Here is a 21503-nt window from a genome sequence, read left to right as displayed (position 1 = left end):
TCTCATCCATCTCAACTGTTCTATTCCAACGGAAAGGGTGCCATGACTGAGGAATATATTAGTCTGTACCCAAAACAGTCACTTGGTGGAAAGCAGAGTCTAGAAAACAGCTTGGCTTGTCACCTCGTTCTCTTGAAAAGCAGTCGGCTCTCTGTAGAGTTGGCTGTGCAAAACCAGAGACAAAGTCTGTTAAGAAGGTGAGTCATAAATAAAAGGCATGGAACCCCTGAGAGCAAACATAAAATCTATGGATCCAAATGAGTCAGAACACAAAGTCAAAGTCACTTACTGCGGAGAGAAGTGAAGGAAAGGAAAAGTAGCCTGAAGAAGCTAAGTTCAAAGTCACCTTAATGGTTTTTCTGCCAATTTGGCCTGTGACTTGCTGGCTCACACCCCCAGCTAGTGGCAGAGCCCACCCTCAGTCTAGAGCCCCTCACCCCAAAACAACAACAACCCGCTATCCCGCCTCACTGCCATATGAGGTCCCTCTGTCACTTAAAACACGTGGATGTAAGTACAGATAATGCGACCCTCCAATACCAACTGAACTGCTACACTGTTGCATTTCACTACTTTGCTATTTTGAGTGACTCTTACTGAAACAGCCATTTCAGGATTGTTGTCTGTCTCCTATGCTGTCAGTGGATAAACAGACATGATTGGAGGTGCAGGAAAGAGGACAAAAAGCACATGTGTGAGAGGATGCTAACATCCTCATCTTGTTCATGGAAAGGTTTGGTCACTGAAATTACATCAAACTTGGTGTTTGGCAATGATGTAATGGAGTGAGCCCTAAGCAGGATCATCTTGGCATTTCTATGACACCGTTTCAGTGTCTTTAAAATCTGTACTTAAAATGTGTGTCCCTCTTTCCTCGTGAGACCATTGTAAGTACAAGAGCTCAGCAAAGAAGTTGCTTTTTCTGCTCAAACCCGTCACAACGGGGGGGCGGGGGGCACGCGGAGGGGAGGGTGTAGTGGGGGATGGGAGAATGACATCTGTTCCCAGATTGTCTCCCACCACTGTCTTATTCTTTGTACATCTTCAGAAGTGATTTATTGCCTGTTCCCTGAAAAAGCTATTCCCTTGTTACTCAATATTTTGTTTAATGCTACTCATCCTTGCAGACCTGATTCTAGCCTAACTCACTTCATGAAGCCATATTTATACCCAGATGTATTTAGAAAACAATATTTTCCTCCTCTGACCCTCAAAACACTCAGTCCCCTCTCCCACCATATTTTCACTCTTATCGCAAATTCACAGCTTGGGGATCACCACACTTCTTCTGTAAAGGGCCAAAGAGTAAACCTTTCAGGACCTGTGTGCCATACACCTTCCACGGCAACTATTCACCTCAGCTCCTGTAGCAAGAAAGCAGCCATATGTCAACACATGAGCAAAGCTGTATTCCAATAAAACTTTATTTACAAAAACAGAATGTGGGCCTCTTGGTCCTAGTTTCCTGACCTCCCCCCATAGAGATATTTGGTATTAGATTTAATAAATCTAATAAGATCTGTTGTTTGATAAGCACCATTACTAATGAAACTCTGATGCATAAGATGGCCATATGCTCTAGCATGACTATACACTGAACATCCTAATTTTTACTGAATATAATATTTGCATATATATTCATTATGCAAATGGAACACAATGACCAGTCCTATACATTTTTAATGACCTCTTACATATTCAAGAAGGGTATCATAGAGTTCTGATCACCTGTATTAGACCCTACAGCCCTAACACCATAATGGCAGTCTGCCTCATTGATATCCTGTTAAAAAGGAAGTCTGTAGAATGGATAGTTCTGTGAAGATTATGGCTGAAAGAACAGATTGCTTTCCACTAAAAATATATAGTTGGCTTTTTACACTGAATAAAATCCAGGGAATAACCACTAGAGCCCCACAGTACATCCTTCACTATGTGCTTAATGTTTTAATACAAATAAATATATAATTATAATAACAAAATTGTCACAGTTGTCACACATTTCATTTTAAGGTCACATAAAGAAATCAGGATTGCATTCATATCCAATACTCTATTTTCATTTCAAATGGGTTTTGACAATATTTGTTGCAGCCTTTACTAAAAAGTTTTCCCAGCCAAAAAATTTCACCGGTTTTCAATTTACCACATGAAAATTATGGAACATGTAATAAAAATTGTCTGTTTATTTGGATCAATTCCTATCTTTGACACAAAGTGTTCTGTTGCCGTAGATAAAACACTTAAGCAAGACTGCTGACTGGAACACGAAAAAAATATTCCCTCTGTCTTGGGAGTGATACGGTTTTTCAGGACTATGGATTAGAAAATCCTCAGGTTATCCAAAAAAATACTGTGTTTATTATTTTCCATTGAATTATTTTTTACCAGCTTTTCAAAAAATAGATAAGATAATTAAATTCAGCTTCTGAATTTCTTCTCTTCCTTTCTGCTCCATTGAATATAAAAACAGCGAGAGGAAAGGTAAGATAAAATAAAGAAGGGGAAATAAGGAACATCGATAATTATTTATCCCTGGAAAGAGGAGGCTCTACATAATCAGCTTGCATGAGGTCTCTTCTTGGCTCGGTTCCACGATTTTTAGCAATTTCCTTCAATGTACACAAATTATGCCTTTAATTTAGTACATGCTGCTTCTTCATATGACTGAGAGATTTAATACTGGATTTAATCAGGACCTTGCAGTCAACCACCAGCTTGGGCTCCTGTACCTTTAGTTTCCTCATGAGGATAGAAAATGCCCCAACACACAGAAGTCCCAACATCATGAGGACATAAAGGATGCTCAAGGCACTATGTTTAGTCCTCCCTTGATCTTACATTTTTTGTCTCTGTATTGGCATTAATAAAGTCATAATAAATAGCATTTACATCCCTGAGGTTTGCAGAACTGTGGAACACACATAAGTTTAAGATACTATAATGAGTATTTTCTGAGCACAAAAGAAAGCAAATAATCACCAAGCTCGCCTCTTCCTAGATACCATCTTCCTCTTCTGGGTCAGTCCATGACAACAGAGCATGTGAAAGCCCCAACAGAGAGCACTGTGCGTTTAAGGTGTGCTCAGTGATCCAGGGAAGACCCTCCCCGGGCGGGGGGGGGGGCACAGACTGATTCCTCATCATTTAATGTCCGTCACATGACAAAATAGAGACTTTGACTTCCGGCAGGATTTACCGATTCACTGATATGATCCCCATTTCGCACCATCACTGAAAGCAGGACAGCTCCTCCTGGATACGGAAGAGTTAAGAAGTTCGTCTTACCGGGGCATTTCTTCATCTTCTTCTTTTTCTTTTTCTTTTTTTTCTGCCTTTTCCAGGGCCACACCTGTGGCATATGGAGGTTCCCAGGCTAGGGGTTGAATCGGAGCTGTAGCCGCCGGCCTACACCACAGCCACAGCAATGCCAGATCCCAGCCATATCTGTGACCTACACCATAGCTCACAGCAACGCCAGATCCTTAACCCACTGAGCGAGGCCAGGGATTGAACCCGCAACCTCATGGTTCCTAGTCAGATTCGTTAGCCACTGAGCCACAACGGGAACTCCTTCTTCATCTTCTTTGGCTGTGGTCCTTCGCAACTGTGTTGGAAAGGTCCTAATTCAGCGCATGACTGTTGCCAATTCTCCAGCACTGACAGCTGAAGTGCACCAACCTATCCAAACACATGGGGGAAATCCGAATCCCACTCTCCTCGAGGCACCACTGGAAGAGCATCCTGGGTTCCCTCGTCACGTGAGAATGCTCTACCTTTCCCACCTCAGTTAACTTACAATAAGACATCTAATTAGGCCGTGGGGGACTTTAAAAATAGATTCCAAATCACACTAGGTGGTGCAATACTTAATTTAAAAGGCTTGGAGAGCTACCCTCTCCACAATTTGTTCAGCCCACAAAACCATAAAAAAGTAAAAGAATTAACTCTAAGGAACCCTGTGGTAGAGCAGATCTCTAGAACTTACTCATCTAGTACAACTGAAAGGTAGCCCCACTGAATAACAACTTCCCTGTTTCCTCCTCCCTCCATCCCTGGCAACCACCATTCTGTTTTCTGCTTCCATAAGTTTGACTAGTTTAGACAGCTCTCATATTAAGCATTTGTAACACACACACACACACACACACACACACACACACACGCACACAGGCAAAGGGACAGAAGGACATTTTTGGAGATAATGGATATATTTATCCCCTTGATTGTGCTGACAGCACTGATACAATATTTCTAGAGAAGATAAGTTGTAGGAGCAATTTTTTTATTGCAAAGTCTTAATAGATTTTTATTCATTTGGACCTATGCAATCTACATCTAAGAACTAATACTTAGGCTTTATGCAAATATTCTGCTACTCGAATGTAAATTATGAAATGTATAACTTGAATAAAATAAGAGGTAAGCTAGAAGTCTAATAAAAGAGGGTTCATTAAACTCTTTTTCTACAACCATATTATGGAATACTATGCAGCCACATCAATAATTTTGCAGAAGAATATTTATCATCAGAAAAGATATTCATTACGAGTTGTTCAGAAAATTGGCATATTAAGAGAACATGTTAATAAATTAGCATGTCAATAAATTACCTAAAATGAGAGCTCAGGAGTCAGAGGGCCTGTATTAAAAGTTTGTATGAAAATCTGCATCTCCAGCATTTACTGAGTAGAATGGCAAACTGTTCAAATTTCAAATTGCTTTTTCCGCGAAAAGAAGAATAATTATACTTCTTCCTACCTCACTGTGTTTCCAGAATATTAAAAAAGATAATGCAGGGAGTTTCCTAGTGGCACAGAAGGTTAAGGATCCAGCATTGTCACTGTAGTGGCTTGGGTCGCTACTGTGGGACAGATTCGATCCCTAGCTCAGGAACTTCCTCATGCTGTGGCTGTGGCCAAATAAAAAAATAATGCATTCCGTGTTCTTAGTATTTTACTTATTGAATAAGAGCATATAAACGCTGTTGATAGAATAGTATAAATATCATCGGTAAAATATATAGATAATTATGTTTATTTTAATTTAGTGATACCAATAAATTATACATATGAAGTTGTAAACCTCAACGGTTTTTATGCTTACCTCTTTGAATTTGCATTTTCTTGTTTGTTTGCTTTGCTCTCACTGCGTTCCCTAAATTTTGTATTTGGAAGACAGTATGAGTAACCACTACATCCCAGCTTCTTTTTTTTTTTTTTCTCTTGCTTTTTAGGGCCACACCTGTGGCATATGGAGGTTCCCAGGCTAGGGGTTGAATCAGAGCTGCAGCTGCTGGCCTACACCACAGCCACAGCAAAGCTGGATCCTTAACCCAGTGAGGGCCAGGGATCGAACCTACATCCTCACGAGATGTGACCGGAACTCCCCACAACTCAGCTTCTCAACACAACAAAGGTTTACTTCTTACTTGTGTTACAGATCCTTGGTGGGTCAGCAGAGGTTCCTGCGGATCAGCCTCATTCAGAGACCCAGGGTAACGGATCAGCCATCATTTCGAGCACCGCAAATCTCCATGCCAGGGAAAAAGGGAGAATGGCAAATCTCTCAGCGCCTCTTAGACCTCTGCTCCAAAGTGACACACATCCCTTTTGCTCACCTTTTCTGGCCAAAGCCAGACACATTCTCAGAAGAAGCTCAATAATGACAAAAATGTATTTTTAAGTCAAGAAGAGCTTCATGTTTAGCCCATCACAAGCCATTTTAAGTTTTCGAGCAGAATACTGATACGAGAATTGAGAAAGCTGCCTCCCCCACCAACGCCAGGAGCAGAAATTAGGATGAATCACTGTACATTCATATTGACTCTCTGAAAGTCATCTAACTAAATGAAGGATCAAGGAATCACAGGATTAACAGAAAATTTAAGAGATCAACTAAATTGTTCTCCTACCCCTAAGACATAATGATCACACTTAGTCATCACCAACACAAGCAAGGAACCTAATTTAATTCTACCAGGAGAATTGTTTCTTCCCTTGGCCCCAGCTGGCCAGCTGCTGAAGCTCTCGGCTGGAGAACCGATGAGCCTTGTAATTGCTTTCCTCACTCATATAACCACAGCTGCAGCTGTCATTCATAAATTGCAAAACTAATCCTTTGGAAGTTTTCATATTGGCCATTTGCTTAAAAACCTCCAGTGCCCTGTGTTTGCAAATGTAGCCCTATGAGAAAGGAAGAGTTTCTGTCCAATGGTCCAAGCACTGGACTGCAGGTCGTAAATCCTTGGCCTTCATTCTCAGAATTCTCATATTTTGTTATGGTTCCCTGGAAAGCCACTTCACTCATCAATACCTCCATTTCTATGTGAGGAAACTAGAGAAGCTGATACCAAATCTGCAAAGTGCTTCAAAAGCTTGAATGAATTACTATATGTGTGTGTGTGTGTGTGTGTGTGTGTGTGTATAATCCTACCCATAGCAACAACTTCTTAATAAAATAAATCTTAAATATACACTACTGCTTAAAAATGGTAGCTAAATAACTTACTGAATTTCTAGAAAGGTTAGGAGATACATATGTGTTTGTCAGAGTGTATTAAACATGGATATATAAAGTCCATACATAATTCTCTTGCATTAAAATTTTGAGACAAATGAAATATATGTATATGTATAAACACATATATATATACTTATATACGTATATGTACTTAAAGTCATTTTCTATGTTTGAGAGAAATTTTATATGCTTTTTCTGAGTTTTCCGTTATATAATTTATTTTTAGCAATAAATAAATAACTATAGTCTAAAGAATACTGATTTTTGGTCTTCATTATTGTAAGGGCATAATAGGCTTATTCAAGCCCTATAGCCACAATATTTTATTAACGCTGGTAGAACAGTGGTTCCTACCCGAAATTATTAGTGAAAGATGGGGCAATTCAGACGTGCTTCTGAAATAAAAAATTCCTTCTATCCATAGCCTATCTTCCTCCGTATAATCATTACGTTTGAATATCAAAGTCTGGAAAAATCAAACAACCTTGATGCACAGTGGTTAACTAGGAACCATGAGGTTGCAGGTTCGATCCCTGGCCTTGCTCAGTGGGTTAAGGGTCCGGTGTTGCTGTGATCTGTGGTGTAGGTTGCAGACGAGCCTCGGATCCTGTGTTGCTGTGGCTCTGGTGTAGGCGGGCGGCTACAGCTCCGATTCGACCCCTAGCCTGGGAACCTCCGTATGCCGCAGGAGCGGCCCAAGAAATGTCAAAAAGACAAAAATAAAAATAAAAAAACAATCTTGGAGATTTGGGGGATTTTCCACCCAAAGAAAACCATAAGTGATGAAAAAGACATATGATAAAAATACTGGTGAGGATGTAAAGAAATTGGAACCTTCACACACTGGGGGAGGAAATGTAAAATGACAGTGTTGTGGTCCCTCCAAAAGTTGAACAGAGGTAACGTATAACCCAGCAACTTCACCCGTAGGTAGAGAGCGGAGAGAAATTAAAAAAGCACGTCCAGCAGTTCCCATTGCGGCTCATCAGGTTACGAACCCGACCAGTATCCATGAGGATTTGGATTCGAGCCCTGGCTTTGCTCAGTGGGTTAAGGATCCTGAGTTGTTCTGGCTGTGGGATAGGCCAGCAGCTGCAGCTCTGATTCGACCCTTCGCCTGGGAACTTCCATATGCCACAAGTGTGGCCCTAAAAAGCAAAAAAAAAAAAAAAAAATGTCCACACAATAACTTGTACGTAAATATTCATAGGACCTTACTCACAATGGCCAAAAAGCAGAAAAAACCCCAAGGGGTCACTGACAGACGAAATGGATAAATGACTGTGGTACACCCATACGAATGAACATCACCCAGCCATAAAATGAAGGACTGAGATGTTACGTTGGAAACATTATTGCACTAAGTGAAAAAAGCCAGAAGCAAAAAGAACACGTATTTCATGATTCCCATTATATGAAATCTGCAGATTAGGCAAATCTACAGAGCAGGAAGCAGAGCCATGGTTTCTAGGGCTGGGTGGAGAAGACAATGAGGACTGACCGGGGAGGGGCACCAGGGTTCTTTTTGTGGCGACAGAATGTTCTGGAATAAGGCAGTGGTGCTAGTCGGATAATTCTGTGAGGATACAAAAAAAAAAAAAAACCCCACTAAATTGTACACTTTAAACCAGTGAATTTTATGACATTTGAACTATATCTTCAATTTAAAAATTCATTTTTCAAAAAAACCTCCCCTGCACCATAAAATTAAATTTCTGATCTACCATTCAGGTGAAGGAAGTCTCTCTCCTTTTCCTCTTTCACCAACAAAATTTGTCATAACTTCAATCACCAGTTCCCTCCGAAAGCATATTTCACATTAACTTTGCCATTTCCATGTGAGACGTGAGACCATATTTCTTATTTTGATAAATCAAAAAGAATGAAACCAGCTTTCCTCCAGATGAATTCTTCCTTCTCCTCCAATTTGTACCAAGAACACACCTGAGGCTATGTGCCTTCTGAAACAAGAAAAGCTTATTCCGAGCTCTCTCTTTATACAGTGCTTTTTCAAAAGCCAACGGTACGACCCGAGAGGATGTTATTAGGTTTCAGAAATGTCAGTGGACAATTAGATGGTCTTATTTGGAAAGCTTTGAGCAGGTATCCACGCTTTTTTTTTTTTTTAATGTAGCATTGAACTGAATGGAAATTGCCCAGACCTCAAAGCTGAAGTAGACTGATAGGGTGAGTGTGTGTGTGTGTGTTTAAGACAGAGAAGGAGAAAGCTCTTATCTCTCCATTTGCTTTCTCTCGTGAATACTAGAGTCATTCGTTATTAGTTCTGAAAAGACTAGTTTTCGCTCCTTCCAGAATCTCGCCTACCTCTTAAATAAGATGCATGTGACCTGAATTCATTCAATGCACAGGATTCAAAGGCGGTGGGCGGCACCCACCTCACGCCTCACTTACCCCTCCCCGAGCAAGGCAGCGCAGAACTTCCTTGGCACTTCTTGAGGCTCTCCTCGGCCGTCAGCGGGCAGGAACGTGGATGCTCACACTTTTTCCCATACCAGCCCACTTTGCAGTCACACCTTCCGCAGTTACACTGGCCATGACCTTTGCAAGGAGAGTAACAACACACCTGTTACCGACTACATTCCATACACACGTGAATCACATATTATCATCTGCATGTGTCTATACACATATACACGTGCACATATTCACATGCATATGAGAAAAAATACACTTCATTAGCTTTCATTTCAACAGTGAAATGTCACAAATGACTCAGGCTCGCAATTAACACAAAATAAAACACTAAGGCAACAGCCTTCTTCTCTCAATGTCCCTAAATACCGGATCTATATTGATGGATCATGAAGGGTAAAGAAAAGCAACAACTCCAGATGCGATAAACAGGGCTACCGACGTGATTCCATCAAAATCCAAGAGCGTGTGGTCGTACTGGTCTGCTGGGGCCTCAATGGAGGCTCTGATGGATGTGGCCATTAAGCCATGTGGAGGAGAGCCTACGGAAACGGAAAACTACTTGCTGTGAAACAGGGCCTTTGCTTTTGGGATGTTCCACACTTTATTTTCATTACCTTTTTTGCTACACACTACACGCTTGGCCGACAGACCCTTTGCTCAAAATCAGTAACCTGTGCAGAATTCGCCATCCTTAAAGACACTGCATATACACAAAAGAGAGCAGAAAGGGTAGGAAATTTCTTTCCACATGGACACACAGCCTGTAAAGAGCTGTGATAAGCAGTGATACAGGACAGCAAAAAGTAGCCCAGGCTTTCCATCAGGTCAGTGGGGTCAATCGGACCCTGTTCCCTGCAGGTTAGGGCTGGTCAGATGGCAACCACTCTGAGGCTAGTTTCTTCATTGTTAAATGGAATAATAATACATCATCCGCATTAACCGGCAAGTACATACTAAATCTTAAAATGCTACGTAAAAGCGAGCTATATCATAAAATGCTACATAAAAGCAGCCTACCATTATTTTTATTCATCTGAGCCCACAGGTAACCAAGCAGGAATAGAAAGGAAATCAGGATAACCTAGACGAGCTTTTCCTAACTCTTAGAAACCACTCAGATACTCCTTATTACAGGTAGAAGATAGATTTCTATAATTTCTAAAAAAAAAATGCAAGAAGGATGTTAAAGGAAGTGGAATTATACTTTCTTTAGGGAAATCAGGTATAATGCAAATGAATGAATATTTATTTTATTTTGACTTTGGCATCTGATATTAATATATATCACATGTGATATACAGATAGAAATACATATACACACATCAGTGTGTATATGTATATATATATATATGTATGTATGTGTATATATGTGTGTGTGTGTGTGTGTACTGATACATACATATATACGGATGTATGATTGGCCAGCATGGAAACCGGCCTTCAGTGAAGACCAGCCTGTTTTATTGATATGCCACGAGGCTTGTGGGCAGATGTCCATCTTCTGAACTTGAATCCACATATCAGGAAACTTTTCACCAACCATAAACCTGGTTCTTCATGAAACACATCATAAAATTACAGGGCAAAGCAGGATAAGCTCAGGAATCACTGAATCCAAATCTCTCACTTAACACTAAATTCAGTTCAACATACACTTATTGAGCACCTACTCTGTAACAGAATCTACACAACAAATTGCTGTTACTATTAACCCTTTGCCTTAGAGCTCACCATTTTAAAGGAAAAAAAATTGATTGTTCATAAATTCGTATGACGTGTGACTATGATCATGCATACCTTCAAAGATGAGAATTTTTCTTCAAATAGTTTAGCTTACTAGTAATTATATCTCAGAGGTTGTCGAGTTCCTTGGATTTTGCCCAATTCATCCTAGCTTAAGAAGTTCCTACCCATCTTCCTAATCCCCATGTAAATTAAAGCAGAATTTGCAAACATAGCTATACTACAAATGCACAGATCAATAACAGTGAGGTTGCCAATGGGAAGCGAGGAGGGAGTGGGATGGATGGGGAGCTTGGGGTTGGTAGATGCAAACTATTACATTTAGAAGGGATAAGCAATGAGGTTCTACTGTGCAGCACAGGGAACTATATCAGTCTCTTGGGATGGACTGTGATGGAAGAGAATATGAGAAAAAGAATGTATGTATATATATATGACTGGGTCACTGTGCTGTGCAGCAGAAACTGACACGACACTGTAAATCAACTATACTCTAATTTTAAAAAAAACCTCTAATGTTTAAAGTACAATCAATCCTTCTGTTTTAAGGGAGCCAGTGGCTTTGAAATTCTTGGAGACGAGGTTTCATTTCAAGGGCAGTTAGATGTGCCATGAGGATGCAGAATGAAGTACAGAACACAATGCCTTTTGTGCAAGATGAGTTGACACTTTGACAGTAAAATTGAAAAACAGAGTTAGATTGAAAGGGGAAAAACGATGTACTCTTGAAAGTTCAAAAGAGCTGTGAAAGTTAGAACAAAGCATCTAGTGAGTAAGGATGCCAGGAAATCCTTAATAACCTAGGAGGACACCACCTGTGCTGCAGGTGCCTGGAATCCATAGGCAGTAAGGCTCCTGGTCCTTTAGAATACAGAATAAAGCAGAAGCCTGTATGGACAGTGATGGTGACTAAAGGGAGAAAGTTCTCAAGAGTGACAGATGGTTTAAGAACAGTCATTATTCTCTATCTGAGGTTCATTCACATGTCAACATTTAAAAAAAAACAACAACAAAACTGTGCTTGGAGTTCCCCTTGTGGCTCAGCAGACTACAACTCTGATCTGGTGTTTTGTGGCTGTGGCATGCACCTGACGCTGCAGTTCCAATTAGACCTCTAGCCCAGGAACTTCCATATGCTGCAGGGGCCATCACAAAAAGAAAAAAAAATGTGGTGGCATAAAACAAATCTGTGAAGATGGTTAGTAGCTGTCAATAGAAATTTTTAGAATTAAAAACTGGTCTAGTTAATAGCAAAGGAAGTTGGATTACCTGTGGTGCTTTAAGAAACTTTGAAAAACATACAGATGCTGTAGACTTAGAAGAAATCTCGGAAAGTCTTTCACCTTTATGCCCTCACGTTCGCTGTCTGTTTCCTTCTTGCTCTCATTCCCTCCCTGTCTTTAATCTCTGTGCTTTCCCCGCTAATGTTATGCAGCTACACTTTCCATCTCTTTGCCATTTCCGTGCTCTTCTGCAAACTCTAGGAGGGAAATGTGGCCTGTGAGGTCGTCACCCTCTATTTCCTGTGCATTTAATGCAGCATCATGAACATTCTCAAGGATTATTCCTATGAATGAATGCATCACCTCCTGGCATCGCCAACTCCAAATTAAGCTGGGAAGAACATATAAAATGTGTCATCTCTGTTACCAGGTGTGTGATGATCCCTAAGCTTCCGTGCTTTGGCCTCAGACGTGTACCCCAGCCCCTACTCCATCTAAACAAAAGACCCAGTAAAAAACCCAGCTGTGGTCGATTGTGTACACCCGGAAAGAACTGATGAGATTGTGTCATTGTTGTGATTGCCTTGGGATGAAACGTTTTGCCTCTAACAGGAGTGGGAGAACACTGCCCAGGTCAGGATGGCTCATGCTTCTCCTAAAGATCATCCACCTATGTGTCCCCTACACTTCGCCAACGTCAGTTGAACAAGTTCAAGTGGAGGAAAGAAGGATTATGAAAATATAAGTAAACCATCTGTAATGAAAGAAATTCCTGAGAGGCAGTGGATTTGGGACACCAGCTTCAATGATGAAACAGTGGCATTCAGAATTTTTTTTTTGAAGGTTTCATTGTTTCGGGAAAGTAGAAATATGTAAATCAAATACCCCCAGAAGATCATGGAAGAAGAAAATGTAAAAGCAATAGAGAAAAGCTTTAAATAGCTGTAGTCGAGCATGATGAAAAATAGTAAGGACAGTGGTACTGCCTAATCTAAATGCTGATCAGAGATTAATCTGACAAGTTACAACATTTATGTAACTTTGCTTTCACAGTAATAAAAATCAGAGTCTACATCTTTCAATAACTCGGATTCACATACTGTCAAAAAATATGCTATGGATCCCACTTCAAATGAAACATTTTTCCGCAAAATCCTTTATATTTCATGGGAGGGGTTAGGAAAACAGATATGCAAGGTATCGATACCAGATTCTGAAGCAGGTATTTAACCTTTCAGAAAAGATAGGAAGTCAAAAGCTGAAATTATAGATTTCTCCTCTGGGGTTTACTAGTTTCTCAATTCCAGCATAAAAGTTATGCCAAAGAGAGAGAGGAGGAATCATTTCACAGTGATAAAATGAAGATGAAAATGCTTGGCTCTGATTTATAAAGTAGAGTTTAGAAATAAGATCTATTTAGCATGAAAATCCTTTAGACTGCCATACCCTACTATATCAGGGTCTTTCATAAACAAAGAGTGAAAAAGGCATAAATGAAGAAATTAGGAGATCAGGGTCCTTCATCTAAATGTGGCACCACTTCTGGGCTTCCTCTTACTTTATAAGAAAAATCTAGAAGAAATGTATCTTTACCACACTGATCTGAAATGCTTCAATGCTAGTTTGTCACATTTAGGTGTGTCTGTATACACCTCTTTTTATCTGCAGGAGTTCACTTCTTTGATTCTAACAAGGATTCCTTTCAACGCGGTAGGCAGTGGATCAACAACACGGAGTGAAAGATACAGAAAGTTACTGTTTATTCCTGAGAGCAAACATGTGGCAAACACAGGGATCATCCACCTATGTGTCCTCTCCACTTCGCCTCTCCACTGCTTTCAAAAGACCTATGAGTATTCATGAAACACACACACACACACACACACACACACACACACACACGACGACAGTTTTGTATGTAAAAGAGATCACAGCCCAATCTGCATCACAATAGCAGGGAGCCGACACCAACACAGTCAAGAGGCATCAGAGCCGTGCTGAACAGCTAAGAGCTACGAACACTCTGAGGCCATTAGAGGAGAGGGTGCTGATGCAGAAACATTGTTTTCTTTGTAATCACCCTGCTTTTTACATTATGCAATCTGATCTCAGAGACATCAGTCCAGGACAAATATAGCTCCATCCACTCCAGAAGAATATTCTTCTTCCATAGAGGATGTCTCCCTCTTTTGAAACAATCAAAAGTGCTCATGAACTGGAATCTGATTTTTATAAGTAGCTTCTTACAAAGTAATATGAAGACCATCCACAGAAAAAAGTTGGGGAAACAAATTAGATCTATTTTTTTTAATCCATTGGATAGATGAATTTCCTTTTCAAGACAATGCAAACTGAATGTAGGTAATCCCTTCCTTCACTGTCTTTCCTTAACGTGTTGGTAATCCCCAAAGACAAATCCCCCCACATAATATGTTTCTATCAAACAATGCCATTTTCCAAACGAAGGGAATCCTCAGCCAGGACTCACCTTATATTTTCATCATGTTCATAGGCCGGGACAAGCTGAAGGAGTATGGACGTCACACTGCTCCTGTCATTTTAAACCCAGTTTTGTCAATAGCATCATCTTTGAGGGTGTGTGTGTGTGTGTGTGTGTGTCTTTGTGGGTACAGAAGCCATGCTAGTGTGTGGATGAATTCATGAGCATGCAATTCAGAGTTCCTGGATGAATACCACTTAGGGATGAAAGAAGGTATAAATACAACTAATTTATTTGGGAGCAAGTATCACGTTTTCAAATTTGCATCCTATCCCCTGTACTCATGATGCATGAGGCACAACATATTGACATTTTGGTGTATTAGTGATTAGATGAACAGCTAGAGTGGGAATGAATGAATGAATACAATGAGAAGGTCAATTAAATGAGCCAACTATAATCCAATGGAGATTTCCCCAGGACTTAAATAAGATCAGCAGGTTGGCAAGAATGAGAGCTAAAAATAAAGCTGCACTCATCTCAGGCTCATTACACACCAGCCTGGCATAAATCACTAGAGAATAGCCACATACTTGGGGTACTTTCGTCTCCTATCACTGAGGTATTAAGGCACTCAACAATCAACGGCATGGCTCCCTTCCTCGGTGCACGGGCAATTAGGAAAATTGTGAAGACTGATAATTCACCAGGCATAATACAAGGAAATCTACAGATGTAGTAAGAATGAAGAAATACTCCAAAAATGGATGTCTGCCCCAGATCATAATAACTTCCAGAGAACCTTAGTCTGATGAGACGTTTGAGCATCCAGAGGACAGATTCTACTAAACTTTATTTTACCAAAATAAAGTGAAACTGAAGAATTTTATATGCATCACTTGAAGATTAAATTACATGAGTATGTAGGCTGCCTGTGTTTTCAGATGACACTTCAGGGCAGTGTGAACTTTGTCAAGTGGCTTAATTTCTTTAAACCTGTTCCCTCTTCTGTGAAAATGGAGAGAGCAGTGTCTCCCTCTCTGCATCAGTGTGAACATAAAACGGGATGAGGTGTGTGAACGAACTTGATAGGTGTCTGCTAGCTCAGGGTCTCTGTTAGTGTGAGCTGCTTCTTTCCGAAAACTTCTCATTTTAAGACTGAGAGGCAGGCTGCGGAGAACTGGTCACGTTCAGTTCACTTCAACAAATAAATAACAGAAACACCACTCTGGCCTGATGTCTTATTGTGCAAACCACAACCTGTGTTATTACCCACCTCACTTCTCCCCACCCCCACCTGTCTACACGCATGACAAGGAGATGACACACCAATTCTCTCCTAAACCCTTTCCATGAAGAACCCAACAACTGCAACACCATAACTGCCCCATCACTCAACTTCCTCTGGAATCTTCTAGGACAGGGAAGAATGGAAGACGCGAGAAAGAACAAAAGAGGGCAGCAGGAAGGAGGCAGGGAATAAATGAGGGGGAGTCTTTCAGATGCCAAGGAGACTCCCTAATGGCCTTCGCGTGCCCCACCTGTGGTAGCAACTCAAAGCCTAAATAACACGCATCGGGAGTTGTGGGCTTATAAAAGGAGCTCAGGGTCAACCGAAATGTCAATGCCCCCCCACCCCACCCCATGGCCCTATTCCTCACTGTGGGATGAACCAGCTCCTGGGGCCCCAAATTAGCCTTTTTGAATTTTGCCATTCCAAACGACATGTTGAATTTTTCAACGACATTCTGAAAATTCTGAATTTTTCAACTACACTCCCAAATCAGAATCAAGATCAGGCTCAGGGGTTAACAAGAAAGTGTATATACCATATGTTAAAAAAAAATCATTCTGTATGACTGGGTCACTTTGCTGTACCACAGAAATTGGCATAACATTGTAAATCAGGTAAAAAATTCCTCCAGTCCTTATTTCTTACTAGCTTTCCCCTCTGTTACTTGAACATTCTGGTAATAACCAAACCAAGTCCAGGCCCCTGCATGGACCGTCTGCCTCTTTCCTCTCTGCCCGGAAGGTCTATCTCATCCCTTTTGACCTGCAAGCCTACCCTTTAGGGCAGAATTGTAAGTGCAGTCACCAAAAGCATCCCAGGACATAAGCCATACATCACCAGCTCTGGGAAGGGCCTCACCTCTAAATGAAAGTGTCAACAAGCCCATGCCCCCAACATTCTCAACCCTCTTCTCTGCTCATTTCAGTCTAGCACTATGGCATATATATGGCACCCACGTATAGTCAAAATACATAGCACTGACTCACTCTACATTTTGTTGGTTGGTTGGCTGATTCTCTCCAGCCCAACCCCGCAGGATATAAACACCGCAAGGAGAGGGATTTTACCTGTTGTATTCCCCGGTAAGTCCCAATATAAGTTAATAAATGCATGAATATGCCAAATCTCCCACACCATAGGGTCTTATTGCCTTTATATGTTTACATGGCAGTTTTGTTTGCTAAACAGTAAACTTCTTGAGGGCAAAGCCTAGGCTTTTTATATTTTTATGCCCTACTATCTCAGATAGTGCCTGGGGCATAGTTAGCGCTCAGTAAATGTTATGTTTGATTGACATGTAAACAAAGACTTATTCAGTAAAGAAAGAAGCTTTCAAATTCCTCAGATCCAGAGACCTTGTTAACATTTTGATTCTGTCTCTTAGTGGTGGAGCCTTCAGCAGCTTATGGAATCACCGGAACCTCGGTTTCTCCAAGTTATAAAGTGAGAGTAAAAGTGTTCCCTACCACATGGTCTTTCATGAAGAATAAATAAATGCAAGTCTGGGAAGTACTGAACACAGTGTCCCCCGCATCCAGAAGTCACTCAATAGTTGTTAGCTGTCCTAGTTCCATAATGAGGACAATGATGAGGAAGCTCCTTTAGCTCCCTTTGCTGGCAAACGCTCCAGAGACCAGAGGAGTTTCCTCTCTCCCTATTTACACCCACCAAGCATTCCAACGTAAAGACGTGTATGCCCGTGTCTTCTGCCTGCTGGATCGTCCAGTATCACCGAACTGAAAATCTAGAACTCTGTTTTTGTTAAATGACACTCTTCCAGATAAATCTGCTTGTTTTTTTCCCTTTGCACCACCAGAAATTCTGGCAGGATCACGGATCATGTTTGTCTCATTGCTGCTGAAACCAGCAGCCCAGGTGCAGTTCAGACCGTGGCAAAAAGCATCTGCTCCATAAAAATTAATGGAATAGAATTTTCAACTCCAATAATTAGTACCCAATCACAGACAAAACTGCAGAACAATTTTAGTATTATCACTTGTACTGAAAAATCAATACAGTAAAATATCTAAGAGAAGACACACTACTATATCCAGTGTGTATACATAAATAAACTCTATCGCAATAAAAAATAGGCAAAACAGTAACATAAAAGAATTCATAAAATTTATATATAAATTAATTTGTAAAATTAATTTGCAAATTTTATAATATTTATAATACGCTTTATAATATTTTAAAATTTAAACTAATTTGTAAAATGTATATCTATCTCCCAGACAACTCCAGTATCCCAAGTTTTATAACATATTAACAGAGTTGCCATAATGACACCTCTCCTGTTCATGGTCAGGTCTGCCAGCTTTGCTTTCTCCCGGTGGCGTGTTAGATATTTGGAAGTCATGGTTCTCCTTGGTGAGGAATTCGACTACTTTGCAGGGAGTGGGGGCACTTTGATCTCACGTCTTTGCCCAATGTGTGAATCCCCCAAAAGGTTTTCAAGTCACTATCAGGAGCCCTGTAGATACTGAATCCTTTGGAATGTACCTGCAGTTCTTTCATGGCTTCTGTGAGAATCGGAATCAATCCTGAAAGCAGGGAAATGAATGCTCTGTATTTAAAAGCGGGGATTAGGAGGCACTTACCAGAACAGAAATCATCAGAGTACCTGTCGTAGACAGCCCTGCAGTCTCTCTCGTCACACTCACAGGTGTCCCCGTGCACATCCCCCCAGTCTCCAGTGGGGTCCACGTCATGGCAAGAACATTCACCACACACGCAAATCCCTAGACGGGAAAGATAATCCTCTATGGGTCGAGGGCAGAAAAATCAGGACAGAAAGCATCTCGAATAGTGCTCTTTTTTCTGCTGTTTACTTGTATTTGGAAAACATTCATATTCAGAAAAAAAGATCCTACAGAAGAAAACACTACAGTTGACAGTAAAGGAGCCCCCACCATGGCTCAGCGGGTTATGAACCTGACTAGTATCGACGAGAGGCTGGCTCGCTCCCTGGCCTCGCTCAGGGGGTTAAGGACCCAGCGACGCCGTGAGCTGTGGCATAGGTTGCAGACGTGGCTCGGATTCCATGTCGTCGTGGCTGTGGTGTAGACCAGCAGCTGCGGCTCCTATGCAACCCCTAGCCTGGGAACTTCCATATGCTGCCCCTGCTGCTCTAAAAAGCAAACGAAATAAACAAACAAAATAGAGTTGACAGTCAAAATTCTTGAATAAACAGGAGTTATTATCTATGTCTGTGCGTAGGTGTCATGATCCCTCTGCTGTCTTGACTCAAAGATGACACCAACACAGCATAAGATGCAATCCTTGCTCTCAAGAAGCTTACAGTTTATTTGAGGGGGGAAAAAAAAAGCTAATGAAAGAAAAAGGAGCAAATAAAGTCTGAGTGGGAATGTTTTATAAACTAGGACATGCATACTGTAAGGTTTGGGGAAGGGGGAATCAACGTGAGCTGTGGGAATTAAGGTAGACAGTCTGGATACACAGAGAGAAGGAGCCATGTTCCAGGAGATGGGGGGCAGAACAACTCAAACTGGTCAAGAAAGCACGAACAAGCAAACGAGGGCCGGGATGGGAACCCTAAGCAGGCCTGATTCACTGGAACAGAAGGTGCACGTTGGGGAAGACTAAGGAGTAAGGTTGGTGGGTCAGATGAGCTCAGGTTACCAAGGAGGTTGGCTCAGCTTACAGAGGATGTTGGGGATTAGGCAGGGAGAGATAATTTTGGTCGCTTGGAATAATGTTCAGTTGTAAATCGTTAACTTTGTGTGAAGCATGAACAATCACCGTTAGGGCAACCAGTTAATCAGTTGTGAAAAAAAAAAAAAAGTTGAATCCCTTTCTTAGCTCTTACATCAAGGTAAATTCCAGCAAGATTAAAGATTTAAGGATAGAAAATAAAACAATAATATATAAAATACATTCATTTGTATTCAAAATCCTGAAAGCAAATTATTTAAGAAAAAGATACAACAACATAAAAATCTAAAATTTTGGTTGGGGGCAAGACAACAAAGACAAACTAAATGATGAAAACAGCTGAAACAAGCTGTCATATGTATGTGAAAGACAAAGCCACTTTCCCAAACATATGAACAATCCTTATGAATTAATATCTAAAGACAAATATGCTTAAAAGCAAAACAAAGGCAAAGAAATTTTGTAGAGAGAAGTAATGATAACAGGTAAATGTGAAAATGTTTACCACTCAACTTTCCATTATTAAGGGGTGAGAGACCCTTAGGAGTGAGAATTATTTCAGATGTCAGACTGACAAATAAACAAGACTGTTAGGATCAAGAACTGGGGAGATGAATGGGATACAAAATGCACAAGTTTCTGCGTGGCAACTCCACAACACATACGTTTTAAATGTGCGTTGCATGTATCATAATAGCTCACCTCAATCAACGTATCAAAAGGGAAGGAGGGAGTTCCCGAACTGGCTTAGCAGTTGAGGAATCCGACCAGTGTCCATGAGAACGCAGGTTCGATCCCTGGTTTCGCTCAGTGGGTTAAGGATCTGGTGTGGCTCTGAGCTGTGCTGGAGGGTGCAGATGCGGCTCGGATCTGGCATTGCTGTGGCTGTGATGTAGGCCAGCAGCTACAGCTCCGATTTGACCCCTAGCCTGGGAACCTCCATACGCCACGGGAGCGGCCCTAAAAAGACTAACAAATAAATAAAGAAAGAAAGGAAAGGAAAAGTACACAAAAGTACAAGTACAGGAATATTAAATATGATGGTATCCATGTTATTGAAAAAACACTAGTGACCTAAACGTCCATCAATGGGGAATTCATGCAGTAATGGCCCATGGGTCCATTTTTTTTTTATATGAAAGTAATTTCATTTTAGCCTTCAGAGTTTATCATGGAAAACAAGTGTTTAAAATTTGTAGAATTTAACAAAATTCTAAAGATAAAAGAAGAAAAATGAAATTGCAATCTTTAGAGAAATAATAGAATGCCTTAGCCATGCCCAACCAGCAACTCTGGTTTTTTTCCTTCCACATTAGTTTAAATACTGACCAGGATTCAATTTGGCCTGACAAAACTTCAACAAATCAAAGTTTAGAGGCAAAATAACGTATTTTCTTGTTTCCCATAATGTTTTCTCCAGCATCGAGTCTAATAGGTTATTTTATGTATTTAATCTATACCAATACACCATAGGAGGCTTTAATTAAAGGCAGTCACTATTGCCCAGACAGCAAATGATTTCTATTTTAGAGGAAAATATGAGTGATTTAGTATCATACAGAGTTGGATCAATTCTGCCTAAATTAGAGAATTTTTCTTTATCATTTTTGTTCCAAGTTCAGGCCTTTTAGTTTTCCTTCTCCTCTATAAGTACAGAAACCTGGGACATTTGACTCTTCTACACCAATTTTTTTTTTGGCTGTGCCCATGGCGTACAGAAGTTCCTGAGCCAGGGATCGAACCTATGCTGTAGCAGTGACCCGAGCCGCTGCTTTGCCAACATCAGATCCTTAACCCACTGTGCCACAAACGCACTCCATTTGTCAATATTCAAAAAGATAAAACTGACTGTGTGTCAATGCCTTCTATGTAGGCATTTTCTATCAAAATGTAACATGCATTTACAGAAAAGAAAAAAAAATAATTTTCCAGCTTTCTAGATTTTTCTCACTTTATGGAAGGAAATGTGGCCTCTTATTGATATCATCTTGTAGGCAGAAAAGTCCAGCTTGGCTCTTTTATCTACCAGTAGTCCAGCTGACAAAGAGAACAATAACAAATATTTTCAAGGATTATCTTAAAAGTGTTGAAAATGAGTTGATTTGATATCAACACTTAATTCACTTTAAATTCTATGTGAGCACTACCGATATATTTTTAAAATGCA

General features: G+C 40.5%; 1 protein-coding gene across 1 annotated transcript in view; it reads right to left on the bottom strand.

The window, feature by feature from the left end:
• Nucleotides 1-21503, bottom strand: part of ITGBL1 (integrin subunit beta like 1) — a 202585-nt gene that overhangs the window by 85718 nt on the left and 95364 nt on the right. Inside the window, exons 6-7 of the mRNA XM_047756484.1 lie at nt 18262-18402; nt 8935-9081 (exon numbers count right to left, since the gene is read on the bottom strand). Coding sequence (XP_047612440.1) covers nt 8935-9081; nt 18262-18402 — 288 coding nt within the window. The remainder of the gene's footprint in view (nt 1-8934; nt 9082-18261; nt 18403-21503) is intronic.

This window comes from Phacochoerus africanus, chromosome 13 (genome assembly GCF_016906955.1).
Source record: "Phacochoerus africanus isolate WHEZ1 chromosome 13, ROS_Pafr_v1, whole genome shotgun sequence".
Lineage (NCBI taxonomy): Eukaryota > Metazoa > Chordata > Mammalia > Artiodactyla > Suidae > Phacochoerus > Phacochoerus africanus.
This window is presented reverse-complemented; position numbering and strand designations above follow the sequence as displayed.